Raw genomic sequence first — 20,024 nt, 5'->3', positions numbered from 1 at the left:
ATGGATTATTTATGAAACAAAAAAACAAATACTGTAGGACAGGGACTTTGTTCCATCATTCGATTGTTCAGTGGATCTGTTGATTTGAATTTGATTAGATTTAAAAAAAAAAAAAAAAAAAAAATGGAGGCAGATGAACACAAGCTTGCAAAAGCGGGTACTTAATGATTGCATGCGTCTGTCGTTTTCACTGGAAGATCCAGTAATGACATTTTGAATAAAAAATTGAGATAAAAAAAAAAAACAACAACTTTTTTTTAAAAAGACACAAAATCGTGGATGAATCATTCACAATAAGATCTATAATGCCATTTTTGAAATAGAAACTCCACCTTTCGAGAGACTAATGTATATGAACAAAAAAGAAAAAAAAAAAGACATTTATATAAATGTTTGTGGGAAAGTGTGTTTTTAAGCATGGTTACTGATCACCATTTAAAGTTTTTCACTTTTGAATCCCTTTTCTGCAATTCACTCAAAATCCTATGGCTTGACCTGAAATTTTTAAAGTTTGAATATTCCATATAGCCTCTCAGTGAATATGAACTCGTGAAATTTAAATATATAATATCTAACCAAGGATTAGAGGGAAACAAATGTTTTGGAATTTGACGAATCGCATGTCGCACTACTTTACACGTCATATAAACTATCCAATTACTGTAGCTTCATAACGATCGTCAGTCTGTGGGGAGTCCCTGTTTACTGTACGTGGCTATATAGCGTTATATGTGAGTGTTTTGAAACAGTGAGAGGGAGGATATCAGTATGTGTGTGTACATGTACTTGAACTCTCTTACTGGCGTGTGTGTGGCATTTCGGGGAAGTGAAGACTCCCTTTAGAGGCAGCTGTGTTATTAACGCTGTCTCTCTAAACTGTGGGCGCTGATGGCTGAGTACACTGCGTAATTTACAGCATTTCTGTTTTCTCTTTCCTTGCACTTTCAGTACCCTCTTCAAGACTTTGCTGCTGAGAAGTCTCAAGGTAAGCCGGAAAAAAGCGCTTCTAACATAGACGGTTATTGTTAAGACAAGTTATAGATGTTTTATACTCACTGAAAGAGTAAAAATGATTTTGAATGATGAACAAAATTTTGATTTGTTAGTGTAATCTTGACCCTGTTGATTGCATCGTGCTATTATCTTTGCTATTGATGTTTCAAAGTACTCTGAAGTTAAGAACATGGTGAGAATGGCACTGCTGAGGACTGATGTGGCCTCATTTGTGTTTGTTTGTGATAGGAGATGGTGTGATGAGCCGCAGAAGGGTCTCGGTGAAAGACCTGGGCCAGGGCGACTGTCAGGGCTGGTTGTACAAAAGGAAGGAGAGCAAAGGGCTCTTGGGCTGGAGGTGGAAGAAGTTTTGGTTTGTGCTCAAGAAATGTTCGCTCTACTGGTACACGTCAGACATGGTAAGTTACGTGGTTTTCCCCTGATAATATATGGCCTCGCTATGGAAAATGTGCATTTATGTCTTGAGAGTTCATTTGTTATCTCATATTGGAAATGAGTATCTAGAAGCTTGTTGCACAAACAAGTTGAACAAACTCTGCATTTTGATAGCGAAGTCACAGCTCTCGCTACCGTGGGTTTGATACAGAGTATGCAGTGAACAGCCAATTTCATGAGCAGTTTGATTCACAATTCACTTTTCTGATGAAAATTATGAGATTATGAAAAAATATGAAAAGTTTAAACACACTTACAAGGCAATAAGAACCATTGCTGTTCCCACAAAATTTTGAGAAAAAATATCTGGCTGTCAGTGCAAGCGAAACATCAAGTTAATAATGCATATACTCTATAAAGAGCTCAACCAAAACATGTAAAACCTTTTTATAGATAGGGATAGTTCACCTTAAAATTAAATTCTGCCATCATTTTCTCACTCAAGTTGTTCCAAACCTGTATGAGCTTCTTTCTTCTGCTATTTTGAATAATGTGGGTAACCGAACAGTTCATGGTCCCCGCTGATTTGCATAGCATGGAAGAATTACTATGGAAGGCAATGGGGACCAGCTGTTTGGTTACCAACATTCTTCAAAATATCTTGTTCAGCAGGAGAAAGAAACTCATACATGTTTGGAACAACTTGAGAGTAAGAAAATGACAAAATTTAAGTTAAGGCTTACAGTGCTTTTGGGTATCACAGCCCTGGTTATTACAGTACCGTACCGTAAGTTGTGTATCATGGCAATGAAAACTGAGTTTGTTCAAAATTAAACTCAAACTTAAATGGGTAGTCTTTTTCCAGAGACAAGTTCTCTCTGTTTCTTTTCAGGCGGAGAAAGCCGAAGGCTACATCAACCTGAGAGACTTCACGATAGAACAGACTACCGAATGCAAGAAGAAGTTGTGAGTTTATCTTCCTTATTTAGAGAGATTTTTGGCTGCTTGTGGTTAAAAAACAAAAAAAAACAGACATGCCTATTTGCACCATGTGGCCTTATTATATCTATTTTTCTGAAATTATTGCATGCCTGATGTTAAAGCAAGCATGGCTATAAACTGTTGCTCAGACTTGGTAACATAAAGCGATCATATGCATCACCCACACAAATTCATAAAAACTCCTTGGGATCCACACAGAACGCCACTGCAACATCCCAGGACATCCTAGCAACAACTTAGCAACCTCCCAAAACACACTCACAATGGTCTCTCAAAACCATGCCTCAGAAACCACCTAGAATTGTCCTACATGCATAGAGACCCAGAACAACAGCAGCCATAGAAATGCATTAAAACACTCAGAGAACCTTAAGAACTGAATGGCAACCAGCCAAACTACACTAGTAACAGCATATAAAAGCCCTGGAAACTACTCAGAACATTCTAGCTACTGCATAGCAAGGAATGCCATTCCAGAGTGGAATTAAATTTTTCATATTTGGATTAAAGATTACCAAGACACTAGGGCTGTCAAAAAAAAAAATCGAATTTCGAATATTCGTCGAATTTAAATAAAAATCCACATTTGAATGCAAAACGTTGCATTTGAATTTTTGGGGTGCGTCAGGCAACGTTACTCTTTGTGATTGGTTTTCCATGCTTAGTATTAAACTTGTATACATGATGCTGTTTTGTTTCTAATTGTTTAATCAACTTAATTATATAAGGTTAAACATTATGCAAATTTTTCAAAGATCGTCTGTTATTTTATGCTTTGAAGAACCGTGGATAGTAATATTTTGCTCGATGCGCCCTCTTGTGGCCTCAGGAGAGAAGCCAAAAGCTTTTTCCCCCTAACTGAAATTATGCCTTTTAAATTCGAATATAATTCGAATTTTGATAACATTTAAGTACAAAATTCGAATTTAGTTTTTCAGCCATTTTGACAGCCCTACAAGACACCAAGTTTTTTTTAACTTGCACAGCAACACCAACAACACCATAATAGGAACACGCTTAAAGGTGCAGTGTGTAATATTGACAGCTAGCACTTGAAATGGGTACTGCAGTCCAAATTCAAAATATTGGAGAGTTGTTTCCCCTCCTCCTCAAATTCAGTGCTTATGTGGGTTGCCAGATTGAGGACGTGCTACAGGAACAATTGACATTGGAAGGCGACAAGCCTTACACTGTAAGTTAATGAGTTCATTTATCCTCATTTTTTAATATCTCTCTGGTAGGATCTGCGATCTCTGATTCTGTTCGTTTACTGGCTTCCATGGCTGAGTTTTCACCAACTGGCAACCCGGGGTGTCAAAATACTATTAGATAAACTGGCAGTGGGCTGAATCACACAGACCAAAAAAAAACAGACATTCCGACACAGAACACACATTTGAAAAGTAGAATAACTGGCTGTTGCATTGTTTTTGAGAAATAAGTATCATGTGAACTTGGCATGTTTCCTAAATATCTGCGAACATATTGTATTTTAATGCTTTAGTACAGTCAAAAAATTATGTACAGCACCTTTAACACACTAGGCAACCCACAACAGATGAAAATATGCTTATGCAATATGCAGTACTCATATATTTTCTGAAGAGAATGTAAAATGGCTATGTATTTGTTTTTTAACTGATGCATTTTGAAGATCTAGTGTGAGTTGTCAGGCTGTAAATCAGATTTTTTTTTTTTCACACTGGAAGTGTGTCATCTGTACCCCTTTTAAAGCGCGCTCAGAACACAGGAAACTGCCTGCTCTAATTGTGTGATCTGAGCTACTGTTTTTCACAAACCTCCTTCATAAATGACATAAAGTAACTGTGCTTTACTTTGATAACTAAGATTGGATGTAGATAAAACGGGACACAAACCTTGGTGTCGAACATGTTTTCGGGTTTTGTGTAATGCTTCCACTACGTCATGTAACCACACATCCACAAAGATACTGTCTCTTGAGAACTGCTGGGGTTGTGTATGTTTTAATTTGCATTCACTTTATTCTTATTTTCCAGTGCAATGAAAGCAAGCCACCTTCACATGCTGACACTCTACTTTGCAGCTGAGAACATGAAAGACATGAACAAGTGAGTGTGAAAAGACACAGTTTCTTGTGTTTGTAAATGTGGTCATAGATAAAGTGCTTGTTGATGCTACACTTATGAAAAAAAAAAAAAAAACTACCTTTTTTAGTCATGTAGCACTTACGCAGACGTGTGAAGCTTGTGGGTCTGGTTTTTGGCCCAATGTGACATGTTTGCATTGCAGTGTGGCAGGCTGCTTTGACACCTCGCTGTGACTGAAGCTGCAGTTGAGCATGTTTGATGAAAATTTTGCAGACCTCCAGTACTAAAAATACAGTTTGGATTCCTTAAACTAAGCTTTGCTGGTAGAAAGTGTCCAAAAAGTTCTGTGCTCCATTGCAACTATTTTATAAATATCTTACACAATTAAAAAAAGAAAACAAAAATTTAAAAAAGAAAAATCATACTTTAAAATATATAAAAAATTAAAATATCTATAAAAAAAAAGTTTATATATATTAAACATGAATGGGAGCCTTCTAACAAAAAATACAAAGATATTAATTTGCAATAATTAACAGGGCCCAATCTCTGCAGTTTAATTGCTATTTTTTTTGCCAGATATAACCAAGAACTGCTCTGTGGATTCCAAATGAAATACGTTTTAAATTGTATTTCTTATTATAATTTGTACATGTGTGTACAATTCTGTATAGTACATTTCTAATCTCATTAACACTTCAGTTGTAAAATTAGCCTCAAAAATGTCTACATTAAACAGAGTTGTCTATGGTGTGAGCGAGCTACACATTTATAGTGAATGGCTTAAATTTCAGTTGAACTCTTCCTAGCAAAGCTGTTGCATGGCTTCAGAATACCTGAGTATATCACATAATTCATATGGACCTGTTTTTACAATACTGTAGTGGTGCTTGACGTGCAGTGATGGGCAGTAGCGTCGCTACAAGTAGTGACGCTAGTAGTTTAACTACATTTCTCAGTAGCGTCACTGCTTTCTGAATCAAATAGCTTTTCTGTAGTTAAGCTCTTTTTTTGATCAAGTAGCGCGGTAGCGTCAACAAAAGCTAACGTTACATTTTCCAAAGAAAGCATTCTGAAACTCAAGCTCAAATCAGAAATAAAACAGCTACGGATCACTGATCCTGGATCAGTAAGTGACGCCACAGACACTAAAGCTCGTAACGCCATTGGCTCCTCAAACTGTCAGTCAAACCTCATTATTCCTCCCGCCTCTTTCGTCAATGAAGTGCAGCGCACATCTCAAGGTAAATAAGGTAAATAATGAACTGTTGATTGAATAAGTACATCGGTTTCTGTACTCAAAAAACAAAGGCTAATGCTTTTTTTGTTTGTTTTTGAGGAGCGGAGAAGAGTTTCTCTAGCATGTGTTGTCAAGTCACAGCCAAATAGCTCGTGCGAAGCGCTTAATCTTTCATATTATGATACTTTGGCCAAATAACAGAAAAAAACTGAACGCCCACATAATGACAGAAAACTGGGGAAAACAGGACACGAGTCAGAAAAAATATATATATATAAAAAAAAAAAAAACCTTTGCTGGTCCAATGCTTATTTGAACTTGATTTTGGTGAAATGTTTATATTAATATCTAATGACACATGCAACGATGCAAATAAACATCTGTAGGCCTAAACATCTGGTAACACTATACAATACTATATTTTATATTTCATTAAAATACATTTGTTACAGTATTTATTAATCTTTGTTAATGTTAGTTAATGAAAATACAGTCGTTCATGTTAGTTCACAGTGCATTAACAAATGTTAACAAACAACTTTTGATTTTAATAATGCCTTAGTAAATGTTGAAATTAACATTAAGATAAATGCTGCAGAAATATTGTTCATTCTTAGTTCATGTTACACCAGATAACTAATGTTAACTACTGAACCTTATTGTGAAGTGTTACCATTTATATAAATGTATCTGTACACAATAAAGCCACAATATCAACTACCAATAGGAGGTTTCCGGCCGACAGCAAAAATTTATTTTGCCTATGTCACAATTTGAGGTCAATCCGGCCCTGTATTTGATACTGATTATGTTGCCAAATTGGCTGTTGAATAAACAATTAAACTGAACATGCCTGTCTATCTGCTTGACTGACAGTTTTATTGATCACTGAGAGAGCATTGACTTGGTATGATGTTGGTTCAATAGAATAAAATGTTTTTTTTTAAATAGCTTGGATGTAGTAAACTACTTTTGCCATGTTGCCGTAGCTTAGCTTGCTACATTTCCCAGGGCTGTAGCTTTAGTGTAGTTAAGCTTAATTTAAAGAAGAGTAACTGTTAGCTTAGCTCACTACATTTTTCAAGTAGCTTGCCCAACACTGTTGACGTGTTTACTACAAAGTTTTTTTTTTTTGTTTGGAAAAGAGCAGCCTCGAGATTCTTCAAAATATCTCTTTTTTGTTCCATGGAATCAAAAAGTCAAATGGTTTTGGAACAACAGACAGAAATCTCTTTTTTTTTTTTTTTTTTTGAAAACCATTCCTGTAAATGTTTATTGAAACATGCTGAAATAAACCTATGAGTGGAAAAAACATTGAGAGAAAGCTGTGGGTGTGCTTCTATTAAACCGTGTGGGCAGAGGACACACATAATGATCCATTACAATTATTCCACAGATCTGATGAGTAGATTAACTGTAATTAATGTTCTTTTTAACCTAGATGGCTGGCTAAACTCACCCAGGCTTCAAATGAACCTGAGCCCATAGACTCAACCGATGGAGGTAAAGACTCACACCACACATGCTTACAAAAACCTGGTTAATATCAAGTGTCTATTTCAGTCTACTTGATGTGTTTCAGCAAAGCCACACCTGACACTTTAATAGCTGCATTATTCTGGTATTGAGACTGTGATTGTGTGAATATAGAGTGCTACAGTGAGGAGAGCGACGATGAGGATGAAGCAGACACAGCTGAGATGTGTGCAGAGTACATGGATCAGCTGACTCCCGGCTCTCTGCATGTGAGTAACCACACTCTGTATGCTAATTTAAACAGACCCATAACCTTAAGTATTTAAAGTCAGCATTTAAGTCTTCTATTCATTGTGGTTTATATGTACTATTAATACCTCGTGAAATGGGTCACACATTAGCTTGACTACTTGGTTTGGAAAAAAAAAAGTTACAACAAAAAATGCAGTGGCCAGATGTGTGTCTGACTCATTTGTACATACACAACCATTTAAAAGATGGAGAATTGATACTGAAAATTCAGCTTTGCATCACAGGAATATATGTGTTATAAAATGGAAATGTTAAAATATCTTAAAATATATATTTTTTTAATTGCAATATTTCACTATATACTGTATGTATGTGTGTGTGTGTATATATATATATATATATATATATATATATATATATATATATATATATATATATATATATATTTATTAGTGGTGGGCATAGATTAATTTTTTAATCTAGATTAATCTCACTGTAATCTTGGAATTAATCTAAATTAAAATGGCTCATTTGAATTCTGCCAAGTAGATCAGAATAAGTTTACTACTAGTAGTAAACAACTAGCAGTCATCAAGAATTTAATATTGATAATAACATTGAAGACATTGTATGATTATTCCTTAAAGATAAGGTTTTAGTAGTAGTAGCCTATTACGTTCTGCCCAATGTCTTCAAGTGAAACCGAACTTTTATTTTGACGGGTTGCCGTGAGGATAGTTTTTCTCAAATGAAACGACTCTCAGAGCAGTTCTGGAGATGTTGTTCATAGTGAGACGACAGACGTTAATATCGCCGCAAGCGTCACGCGGTCTTCTGTATGAGTAGTGAACAAACCCGTGCGTCTGCGCCATACATTAACACAGAGACACACCGAAGTCATATTTAAATAGACGTTTTGCGGTTTAATATTTACAAATAGGAGTGTGCTCACTTGTGTGTGCGCTTACGTTTGTTTGTGTGTGTGCGTGCGGACCGGGGCGGAACTCCGCTGTGCGCGCGATACAGAGAGCGCGACCATGTAACGTAGAGACAGAAATGACTTGCCGATTAAAGCTTCTTAAAAATAAATTTTCCCTGAAGCAAACCCGGCGGCTTCATAGCTGCATCCATGTTAGCACGCATACACACAGGTTCGAAGACTCGTTCTCGCCCCCTACAGTGCAATTCGGCAAGGTATACATCCGCGCTAAAATATCAAGGTGAAAGTCTTCATAGCTTGCGTAGTATAGACCCAGCTCCCAGCCCAACTTTGAGAATAGATTAACGGCGATATTTTTTTTATCGCCCAATAAGAGTCTCACGTTAACGCAGCACGTTAACGCCGATAACGGCCCACCACTAATATATATATATATATACAGTGAGGAAAATAAGTATTTGAACACCCTGCTATTTTGCAAGTTCTCCCACTTAGAAATCATGGAGGGTCTGAAATTGTCATCGAGGTGCATGTCCACTGTGAGAGACATAATCTAAAAAAAATTCAGAAATCACAATGTATGATTTTTTTAACTATTTATTTGTATGATACAGCTGCAAATAAGTATTTGAACACCTGTCTATCAGCTAGAATTCTGACCCTCAAAGACCTGTTAGTCTGCCTTTAAAATGTCCACCTCCACTCCATTTATTATCCTAAATTAGATGCACCTGTTTGAGGTCATTAGCTGCATAAAGACACCTGTCCACCCCATACAATCAGTAAGAATCCAACTACTAACATGGCCAAGACCAAAGAGCCGTCCAAAGACACTAGAGACAAAATTGTACACCTCCACAAGGCTGGAAAGGGCTACGGGAAATTGCCAAGCAGCTTGGTGAAAAAGGTCCACTGTTGGAGCAATCATTAGAAAATGGAAGAAGCTAAACATGACTGTCAATCTCCCTCGGACTGGGGCTCCATGCATGATCTCACCTCGTGGGGTCTCAATGATCCTAAGAATGGTTCCCCTGCTTAAACCAGCACATGTCCAGGCCCGACTTAAGTTTGCCAATGACCATTTGGATGATCCAGAGGAGTCATGGGAGAAAGTCATGTGGTCAGATGAGACCAAAATAGAACTTTTTGGTCATAATTCCACTAAACGTGTTTGGAGGAAGAAGAATGATGAGTACCATCCCAAGAACACCATCCCTACTGTGAAGCATGGGGGTGGTAGCATCATGCTTTGGGGGTGTTTTTCTGCACATGGGACAGGGCGACTGCACTGTATTAAGGAGAGGATGACCGGGGCCATGTATTGTGAGATTTTGGGGAACAACCTCCTTCCCTCAGTTAGAGCATTGAAGATGGGTCGAGGCTGGGTCTTCCAACATGACAATGACCCGAAGCACACAGCCAGGATAACCAAGGAGTGGCTCTGTAAGAAGCATATCAAGGTTCTGGCGTGGCCTAGCCAGTCTCAGACCTAAACCCAATAGAGAATCTTTGGAGGAGCTCAAACTCCGTGTTTCTCAGCGACAGGCCAGAAACCTGACTGATCTAGAGAAGATCTGTGTGGAGGAGTGGGCCAAAATCCCTCCTGCAGTGTGTGCAAACCTGGTGAAAACTACAGGAAACGTTTGACCTCTGTAATTGCAAACAAAGGCTACTGTACCAAATATTAACATTGATTTTCTCAGGTGTTCAAATACTTATTTGCAGCTGTATCATACAAATAAATAGTTAAAAATCATACATTGTGATTTCTGGATTTTTTTTTAGATTATGTCTCTCACAGTGGACATGCACCTACGATGACAATTTCAGACCCTCCATGATTTCTAAGTGGGAGAACTTGCAAAATAGCAGGGTGTTCAAATACTTATTTTCCTCACTGTATGTATATATATATTATTTTTTTTTTTTTTTTTTTTTCTGTATTTCTTGTTCAAATAAATGTAGCGTTGGTGAGCATTATAAATTTCTTTCAAAATAATAAAATAAAATCTTACTGACCCCCAAACAGTAGTGTAAACCAGCAACTGATCAAACCTTTAAGAGAAAGGCACAAATGAAAAACAGGTGTCATTCACATAAGAATCAGTGCATAAGAAAACACTAAACCTTTTGTTAATAGGTACATCTAAAAAGTTTTTTTTTTTGTAACTTATTTCAAATTGAAACTTTCATATATTCTAGATTCATTACATGTAAGTTTCAAAAGTGTTTTTGTTTTAATTTTGATGATTAGAGCTTACAGCTCATGAAAGTAAAATATCCAGTATCTCAAAATATTAGATTATTTCCTAAGATCAATCAAAAAAAGGATTTGCAAAACAGAAAAGTTCAAGTTCTTTAAAGCAGGGGTCCCCAAACTTTTTTACACCGCGGACCGGTTACGGTTTGAAAAAAATCTTGCGGGGGGGGGTGGATGTTCTTGTTGTTGTTGTGGATAGGGTCTTTAAAACAGCTCTATTCATTTATACTGTTATCACCACATGTTGACGTAGATTCGTCTCTTGTCTCTGAGATAATATGCGCTGTTAATGCAGCGTTAGAAAACTTTTTTTTACTTTCACTTCCTGTATGACTGAAGTTAAGACGTTCACCGGCATAACTATTGCACAAAGTTTGCACGTTGCTTGTGTGATATCCATTGGCTCGCCTTCATGGTTTAAAACTACATAAATACATGAAAGAGGAATCAATTTGGTATGCCGCACTGTCTGAAACACGTACGCTTGTACTCGCACACACCCGAAGCGCGCACAGCGCGCAAGTAACGAATTGAGTTCTGTTTCGTTTCTTCTTGTGGTTTTAAATAGATTGAACGTGTAAATTGGCAAATTAATCTGCGAATCACATGCCGAACGGTGGGGTCTGGACCTGGTCCGTATATCACGGATCAACTGCGATCCGTTTAAGCCCTATGACAGATCAGAGCAATCTTTTATTTACTAATTTAACCATCGTCAAATTGCTACTCTATATCAATCGCATACAACGAAAATAAAGAGTAATTAGAAAAATAATTTACGCACAATAAATAACAGAGCGTCATATCTATACACATTTTCCCCAGAACTTTCTCGCGACCCGGTAGGAATTCTTCCACGGCCCGGTAGTGGGTCGCGACCCGGTGGTTGGGGACCTCTGCTTTAAAGTATGTTCATTTCTGCCCTCAATACTTGGTCTGGGCTCCTTTAGCACAAATGACAGCATCAGTGAGGTGTGGCATGGAAGCGATTTTCATGAGCTGTAAGCTCTAATCATCAAAATTAAAACAAAAAAACTTTTGAAATGTTTTACTGTACATGTAATGAATCTAGAATATATGAAAGTTTCACTTTTTGAAATGTTACCAAAAAAAAAGAAAAGAAAATCTAAACATTTTGGAGATGCACTTGTGTATAATTGTATTTCTTACAACTTTTTTTTTTTTAAACTGAATTTATTTTAGTTTTTTTGATAGATTGATGTTATATTTTTAAATGTATTTGTGTGTGACTGTTTCAGGGCTGTCTCCCGCCTCCCTGCTCCTCTTCCTCTCCATGTCAAGACTCGTTCCCACTGGTTCCTCCAGTGTGTAAGCACACAGAGACTCAGAGTGCAGAGAGTGAGTCGTGGCAGGAGATCAGCTCCGAGGAAGACCCCATCCACACAATACAGGAATTCAAAGGAAATGACTGTAAGTGAGCATTGGAATGAGATCTTCTATCCTTACAAGAGTACTGCATGGCAGGAGTCTGAAATAAAACCTTTTTTCTTTTGTTTTAAAGTGATAGTTCTCCCTAAATGCAAACTGTCATCATGTTACTCATGCTCATTTCATTCTACACCCATAAGTCTTTCATTCATCTTGGAAAAATATATTTTTAATGAAACCTGTGAGATTTTTGTTCCTCCATGCTCCATTCACCCAAAACTTTAAATCGGGGTCACCAGACTCGGTCCTGTACAGGGTTAAGGTTTGGGTTAGTTAGAGTTAGGGTACCCTAGGGCCACTGTCCTGCAGAGTTTAGCTCCAACCCTATTCAAACACACCTGAAGCAGCTAATCAAGGTCTTACTAGGTATACTTAAAACTTCCAGGCAGGTGTGTTGAGGCGAGTTGGAGCTAAACTCTCCAGCTTCCGGCCCCTCAGGACAGAGTTATACAATGCTTATATAATTTAATAAAATTAATTAAAATTAATATGAAAATGTAGCCATGTGCTGTAATATTGAAATTTGAGAATGCAATGCATCGTGATATTAAATTGAATCATTGACGTGATAATCGTAATCGAATCATGAAACCAGTGAAGATTCACACCCCTAATTTTTACTAGAATATTCTTAACACAAATGAGATTTAAACTTCTGAATTATACTAGATATTGCTTTTTGTCTTTTTAAAAATTCCTACCCAGTTATTGCAAAAAAAAAGAAAAGAAATGAATTGTTCAGTAAGTGTGGTTATAATGTAAACTGATTCGTAACCAAATACGCTTGTGTTATCGTTTGAGCAGGCCCCCCGTCTGATGAGATGGAGATGCTGTATCTTCACCTCAAGCAAGCGAATCTGTCCCCCACAGGAGCCCTGCAGCCGACCACCAAACGTGACTTCAGGTCCTCCTTCATCAGACGCTGCAAAAATGAGAGCGTTAATGAGAAACTGCACCTGATTCGAGCTTTAAACAGCACTTTAAAGGTGAGTTTGACATTGGTATGTCCATTCATAGGTTAGAAGTGTCCTGTTGAGTGCTGAAAGGGTTACTCTAAATTGTAATTAATCCACAGGGAACATGTTAACTGCTAAAATTCTAGATTTTTAATTTAATATTTGTTTTTTTAAATATTTTATTTAAACTTTATTTCAATTAAAGGTATGTTGTACTAACTTCATTAGTTCTTGTTTTAGTTAACAGTAACACTTATCCAGATGTATTTATTTATTCATAAATACCTTAAAATTCTGCATAAATTAAAATATAGTAAAAGTAGTGAAGGAAAAAAAAAAAGTCAGTTTTAGTTGTCAAATGTCAGGGCTGTTTTGTGAATATTGTTTTATGTAAACTGCTGAAATGTTTGAATATGTAGAAACTGGTTTGTGTAGTGTACCTTTATTAAACCAAAGTTTTAAAAGAAGTCTCTTCTGCTCACCAAGCCTGCATTTATTTGATCCAAAGTACAGCAATAACAGTAAAATTTTGAAATATATTTTACTATTTAAAATAAATGTTTTCTATTTGAATATATTTTAAAATGTAATTTATTCCTGTGATTTTAAAGCTGAATTTTTAGCATCATTACTAAGGTCGCATGATTCTTCAGAAATCATTCTAATATTATGATTTGCTGCTCAAAAAACATTTATTATTATTATGTTGAAAACAGTATGTTGAAAGTTCAGAAGTACAGTATTTATCTGAAATAGAAATCTTTTGTAACATTTTAAATGTCTTTATTGCTAAATAAAAGTATAAATTTCTATAATCCCCCAAAATAAAAATATATGTATAAATACTGACTCTAAGCTTTTGAATGGTATAGTGTATAATGTTACAAAAGCTTTTTATTTTTCTATTGATCTTTCTATTCATCAAAGAATCCTGAAAAAAATTTACTCAACTGTTTTAAATATTGATTTATAATAATAATAATAATAAATGTTTCCTGAATGATTTCTGAAGGATCATGTGACACTGAAGACTGGAGTAATGAAGCTGAAAATTCAGTTTTGATCACAGGAATAAATTACATTTTAAAACGTATTCAAATAGAAGGAAGTTATTTTAAATAGTTACATTTCACAATAATTACTGCTTTTGCTGTATTTTGGATCAAATGCAGGCTTGGAGAGCAGAAGAGACCTCTTTAAAAAACATTAAAAATCTTACTGTTCAAAAACTTTTGACTGGTAGTGTATTGCAGAACATTATGTTGAGAAATAGGAGGAAACATTTTCCAAATGCACTATAAAACTGAGTTCTGAACACTAAGCCTAATAAATTTCTCCTGATTTAGAGATATATAACATTTGTCATAAAACTTGTTACTGTTCAAAACCGTGATCATGATTAATGATCATAATGTGTAGTTGGATAGCGTGTAATTTATTTCGGTGCAAGTTCTGTCCTCTTCTTGTTAAACAGTCAGACAAAACTGCACTAAGATATTTGACTCCCTCTCTAGTGCTTTAAAGTGGAATAATATCTGTGGTCTGTGTGCTGTGATATCAAGGGAAACTACACTGACTCACCCAAATGATCTGTTTTGCACTATGTACAGTGTTTAGGTGGAGGCAGGTGGTATTTATAATTCAGAGACGAGGGGGATGTGTGTGTTCTAGGAAGCGTTAGATTGAACAGAATCTCTCCAGTTCATTGTGACTCATCATACTAATATATTTAATAAACTCTGGGATGAGGCAATTATTTCTGAACATAGATCCTAAGTTGTGTTCTCTTCTTGTATCAATACTTTACAAAACCCAAAAATGATGTAACATGACTTGATGAGACTAGTCTGGTAAATGCTTACTAACCTAGTTTGTGACTTTTTTTTAATCTATAAATATACACTTTAAATAAACGCTTTAGTTATACTTACAACTTTCAGCTTTGTTGTCATGATTACGTAATGCGGTTGAGCCTCTAAACCCGGTAACTTCTACACAAAGATACTGAGATTGTTGATAATGAACATAAAGTTTTCCAGGCCGTTGTCTTGATTCAGGAACATAAACTTGTCTTCTTTCTGCTGCCTGCATATGTTCATACAAAAGCTCAACCAGGAGCTAAAACCAGCTAGGAACAGAACAGGTGTGTCACATCACAGACAAGAGCCACAACATTACATTTATAACAGTTCAAATCAATTTTGGTGGTAGGGTAAATGACTTTTTTTCAGTCAGTGTTACTTTAGTATATGGGCCATTCTACAGAACTGGTGCAAACTGTCCCACAACTAAAAAAAACACATTTAAAAACATTTAAGTATTCAAATCTTCAATGTTTATTAAGATCCTTCAATTATCTATTGAAGCCCACAATGATATTTAAAGTAAGCTTAATAAATATATATATATATATATATATATACACACAGTGGGTATGGAAAGTATTCAGACCCCTTACATTTTTCACTCTTTGTTATATTGCAGCCATTTGCTAAAATTATTTAAGTTCATTTTTTCCTCATTAATGTACACACAGCACCCCATATTGACAGAAAAACACAGAATTGTTGACATTTTGCAGATTTATTAAAAAGAAAACTGAAATATCACATGGTCCTAAGTATTCAGACCCTTTGCTGTGACACTCATATATTTAACTCAGGTGCTGTCCATTTCTTCTGATCATCCTTGAGATGGTTCTACACCTTCATTTGAGTCCAGCTGTGTTTGATTATACTGATTGGACTTGATTAGGAAAGCCACACACCTGTCTATATAAGACCTTACAGCTCACAGTGCATGTCAGAGCAAATGAGAATCATGAGGTCAAAGGAACTGCCTGAAGAGCTCAGAGACAGAATTGTGGCAAGGCACAGATCTGGCCAAGGTTACAAAAACATTTCTGCTGCACTTAAGGTTCCTAAGAGCACAGTGGCCTCCATAATCCTTAAATGGAAGGCGTTTGGGACGACCAGAACCCTTCCTAGAGCTGGCCGTCCGGCCAAACTGAGCTATCGGGGAGAAGAGCCTTGGTGAGAGAGGTAAAGAAGAACCCAAAGATCACTGTGGCTGAGCTCCAGAGATGCAGTCGGAGATGGGAGAAAGTTGTAGAAAGTCAACCATCACTGCAGCCTCCACCAGTCGGGGCTTTATGGCAGAGTGGCCCGACGGAAGCCTCTCCTCAGTGCAAGACACATGAAAGCCCACATGGAGTTTGCTAAAAACACCTGAATAAGATTCTCTGGTCTGATGAGACCAAGATAGAACTTTGGCCTTAATTCTAAGCGGTATGTGTGGAGAAAACTAGGCACTGCTCATCACCTGTCCAATACAGTCCCAACAGTGAAGCATGGTGGTGGCAGCATCATGCTGTGGGGTGTTTTTCAGCTGCAGGGACAGGACGACTGGTTGCAATCGAGGAAAGATGAATGCGGCCAAGTACAGGGATATCCTGGACGAAAACCTTCTCCAGAGTGCTCAGGACCTCAGACTGGGCGAAGGTTTGCCTTCCAACAAGACAATGACCCTAAGCACACAGCTAAAATAACGAAGGAGTGGCTTCACAACAACTCCGTGACTGTTCTTGAATGGCCCAGCCAGAGCCCTGACTTAAACCCAATTGAGCATCTCTGAGAGACCTAAAATGGCTGTCCACCAACGTTTACCATCCAACCTGACAGAACTGGAGAGGATCTGCAAGGAGGAATGGCAGAGGATCCCCAAATCCAGGTGTGAAAAACTTGTTGCATCTTTCCCAAAAGACTCATGGCTGTATTAGATCAAAGGGTGCTTGTAATAAATACTGAGCAAAGGGTCTGAATACTTAGGACCATGTGATATTTCAGTTTTTCTTTTTTAATAAATCTGCAAAAATGTTTTTCTGTCAATATGGGGTGCTGTGTGTACATTAATGAGGAAAAAAATTAACTTAAATGATTTTAGCAAATGGCTGCAATATAACAAAGAGTGAAAAATTTAAGGGGGTTTGAATACTTTCCGTACCCACTGTATATATAAAATCATCATTTATTATTTTTTCAAAATATCTTAAAAAAAAAAAAAAATAGTTGAGTATTACAATAGGGGAGATACAAATATCACTCAACTTAAAATGGTATAATGTTCAGCAGTTTTGAATGAATGATAGTAAAGTTTGTCTTGAAATTGTCCAAGTGATGGAGTAAAAAATGATGTTAATTATAATTTCATATTAAATAAATAGCACTATATGAAAATAAGTGTCTAACAATGAAGATAAATCTCTATCTTGCTATTTATGTATTAAGAGGTGTTTTTTTTTCTTGATTTTTGCTATGTCACACCATAGGACAAATTTATGGTACTGTTCAGTAAAAATGTTTTAAAAAAAGCAGTGAAAGAATTGACGAAGTTAGTGACCCTTTATATTTTCTCAAAGATCAGACTTCACACTACATAAATAGGCAGTAAAAATGCTTTTTTTTTGTAAAAAAAAAAAAAAAAAAAAGCATATATTTGTCAACTACCCATTTTCAGTTTTATAGTTTTTTTTTTTTTTTTTTTTTTTAAAGCTTTTATTTCAGCTTTTATTTTTTTGTTTTAGTTGTAGTCATTTTAGTGCTTTAGTTTAAACATTTTATTTTTAGTTACTTGCCAAGGCAGAATTTATCATTTATATTTAAGGTTTTCAGGTTCAAGGTATGAATCTGATACTTTTTATTTTATTTTATTTTATCAAGTTCATTTTAACTTGACTTAAAAAAAGTTTTAATAATTTGTTTTAATTAGCAATTACAACATTTATCCAAGATGTATTTGTTCAAAAATATTTAGAAATGTAAAGACATTTCTAAATAATTACTTGCATTTAACTTAAATGTTCATCACTAAAACTATATTTATAACTATTACATTTATGTATGTATAAACACTTTGGAAACATTATGATATTTAAATGTTTTTAAGTATTTTATGCCCATCAAGGCTGAATTTATGTGCTCAAAAATACAGTAAAAACACTAATATTAATTACAATTTAAAATAACGGTTTTCTATTGTAATTTTGTATATTTTATTCTTGTAATGCAAAGCTGAGTTTTCAACATCATTACTCCAGTCCTCAATGTCACATAATTCTTCAGAAATCATTCTAATATGCTGATTTTCTGCTCATTTCAAACCTTTCTAAATATTATCAATGTTGAAAACAGTTGCGCTGTTTAATATTTAAAAGTAACAGTAAAAAGTATACTGTTACAAAACATTCTATTTCAAATAAATGCTGTTCTTTTGAACTTGAATTATTATATTTTATTATTATAGAACTTATTAATAACTGAGCAGCAAATCAGTATATTAGAATGAAGGGCCGTGTATCACTGGAGTAATGATGCTGAAAATTCAGCTTTGCATCACAGGAATAAATTACATTTGAAAATAGATTCAAATAGTTATTTCAAATTGTTTACAGTAAAATACAGTAAAAACTGAAATATTGTGAAGAAAACATTTTAAAATCATAGACTCATTGGCTCAGCAATGGACAATGCCACAAACTCTGTTGATTGAACCGAGAGTATTTGAAGTCTACAGACAGTAGGTGGCGGTATTGATCAAACAAAATCATAGCAGCTTCACTTGAACAGCTGGATGTTATATTCGTAGTTTCAGAAGAAACCATCATATGATTCTGTGTCTGTCTTATTTCAGGCGAAGGAGGCCGATCTGCAGGCCATAGAGCAGGTCTTGAGTGAACCGTCTCTGAGCGCTTGTAAATACAGACAGTGGCGAGATGCTAATGTGCTCCTGCTGCATGAGATCGGAGAGAAACGCAAGAGAGCCATGGAGCCACAGGCCCAGGAAGCTCTGCTTCAGACTCAGCCTCAGCGTCAGTCGCTTCCTGCTGTCTCTGTGTACACCGAGACCAGCCTGTGAAGACCAGAGGACGATCGCAGACATCGACAAACTGAAACAGATGTGTGCTGTGTGAAGACGACCACAGGAACACAAACAGAGAGGGGTTTCCTGGACACAAATGAAGCTTCGCTGAAACACTTCAAACCGATACTAGCCTGCAGAACGCAGTAACTGCATCATGGGAGATAAATGACCTCAATTTTCATTCATTTGATATCTGTTTTCTCTGAATCTGCTGAGCTTGATCATAACTCATTTCTGAAACATGTAGTTACTGCATTTTGCCTTTGTGGTTCAGAATAACTATAACAGATGCATTTCTTGTCATATCTGTTCATATCATTCAGTGTTTTGATAAAGAAAAGTGGGGGTGTATAAAGAAATGTCTGTAGATGTTCTGTAAACTTTACTCAAACTGTTGAATGAAATGGTGAGTTTAAAGCTCATTGATTTATAACGACACTGTATTGTCTAGTTAGATTTTTATTTTTTTTAAGTAGTCTATACATGATTTGGACAAACACACGCCTGCATGTAGATGTCTTGTATTTGTTACCAATCACTCAATTTCACTCTCGCTATACACACAAATCTAAACTCAGTTCTCTCTTCTATCCTTAAACTTGTCAGTATTTGATGTTTTTTAGAAGTGGAGTCTTGTTTACCTGTTTTTAACAAGACGGTCCCTTTTAAATGTACATATTTTAGCATTTTACAACTGGACATGAATGTCTTGTGTATTGTACATTTTTGTATAAATGTCTGATTTAATTGTATAAATGTTTATACAATTCTATTCTATTTTTGGAGTAGTTCATGCTGAAGGTGTGCCAAAGGAAATAAAAATGTCGATTTGATGTTTTCTTTTTTAAAAATTTGTAATTGAAGTGCTCAGTATGTCCATTTAACCACTTTCTGGTTGTCAAAGTTGGAGGAATATGCTCATTGTGAATATGATTACACCGGTGGTTATTATTCAAGGACACCTGTGTGAACTTGATGGGATCTGACTTCATACATCCACTAAAAATCACTTTGACGACAACTGCATAGAAGTGATTGTTCAGAAAAGTAAATTGTGAGAAAGAGTCAGTTT

At 35.9% G+C, this 20,024-nt stretch overlaps 1 protein-coding gene across 1 annotated transcript in view; it reads left to right on the top strand.

Moving 5' to 3' along the window:
* Positions 1-19,800, top strand: part of LOC131527143 (connector enhancer of kinase suppressor of ras 3-like) — a 58,270-nt gene extending 38,470 nt beyond the window's left edge. The window contains exons 16-24 of the mRNA XM_058756013.1: positions 949-985; positions 1,243-1,412; positions 2,282-2,355; positions 4,410-4,481; positions 7,142-7,203; positions 7,351-7,445; positions 11,888-12,059; positions 12,882-13,063; positions 18,722-19,800. Of these exons, the coding sequence (XP_058611996.1) occupies positions 949-985; positions 1,243-1,412; positions 2,282-2,355; positions 4,410-4,481; positions 7,142-7,203; positions 7,351-7,445; positions 11,888-12,059; positions 12,882-13,063; positions 18,722-18,946 (1,089 nt within the window). The 3' untranslated portion in view covers positions 18,947-19,800. The remainder of the gene's footprint in view (positions 1-948; positions 986-1,242; positions 1,413-2,281; positions 2,356-4,409; positions 4,482-7,141; positions 7,204-7,350; positions 7,446-11,887; positions 12,060-12,881; positions 13,064-18,721) is intronic.
* Positions 19,801-20,024: the final 224 nt, after the last annotated feature.

This window comes from Onychostoma macrolepis, chromosome 20 (assembly GCF_012432095.1).
Source record: "Onychostoma macrolepis isolate SWU-2019 chromosome 20, ASM1243209v1, whole genome shotgun sequence".
Taxonomy (NCBI): Eukaryota; Metazoa; Chordata; class Actinopteri; order Cypriniformes; family Cyprinidae; genus Onychostoma; species Onychostoma macrolepis.
The sequence above is the reverse complement of the archived record's forward strand: the minus strand, read 5'-3'. Positions and strand labels throughout refer to the sequence as shown.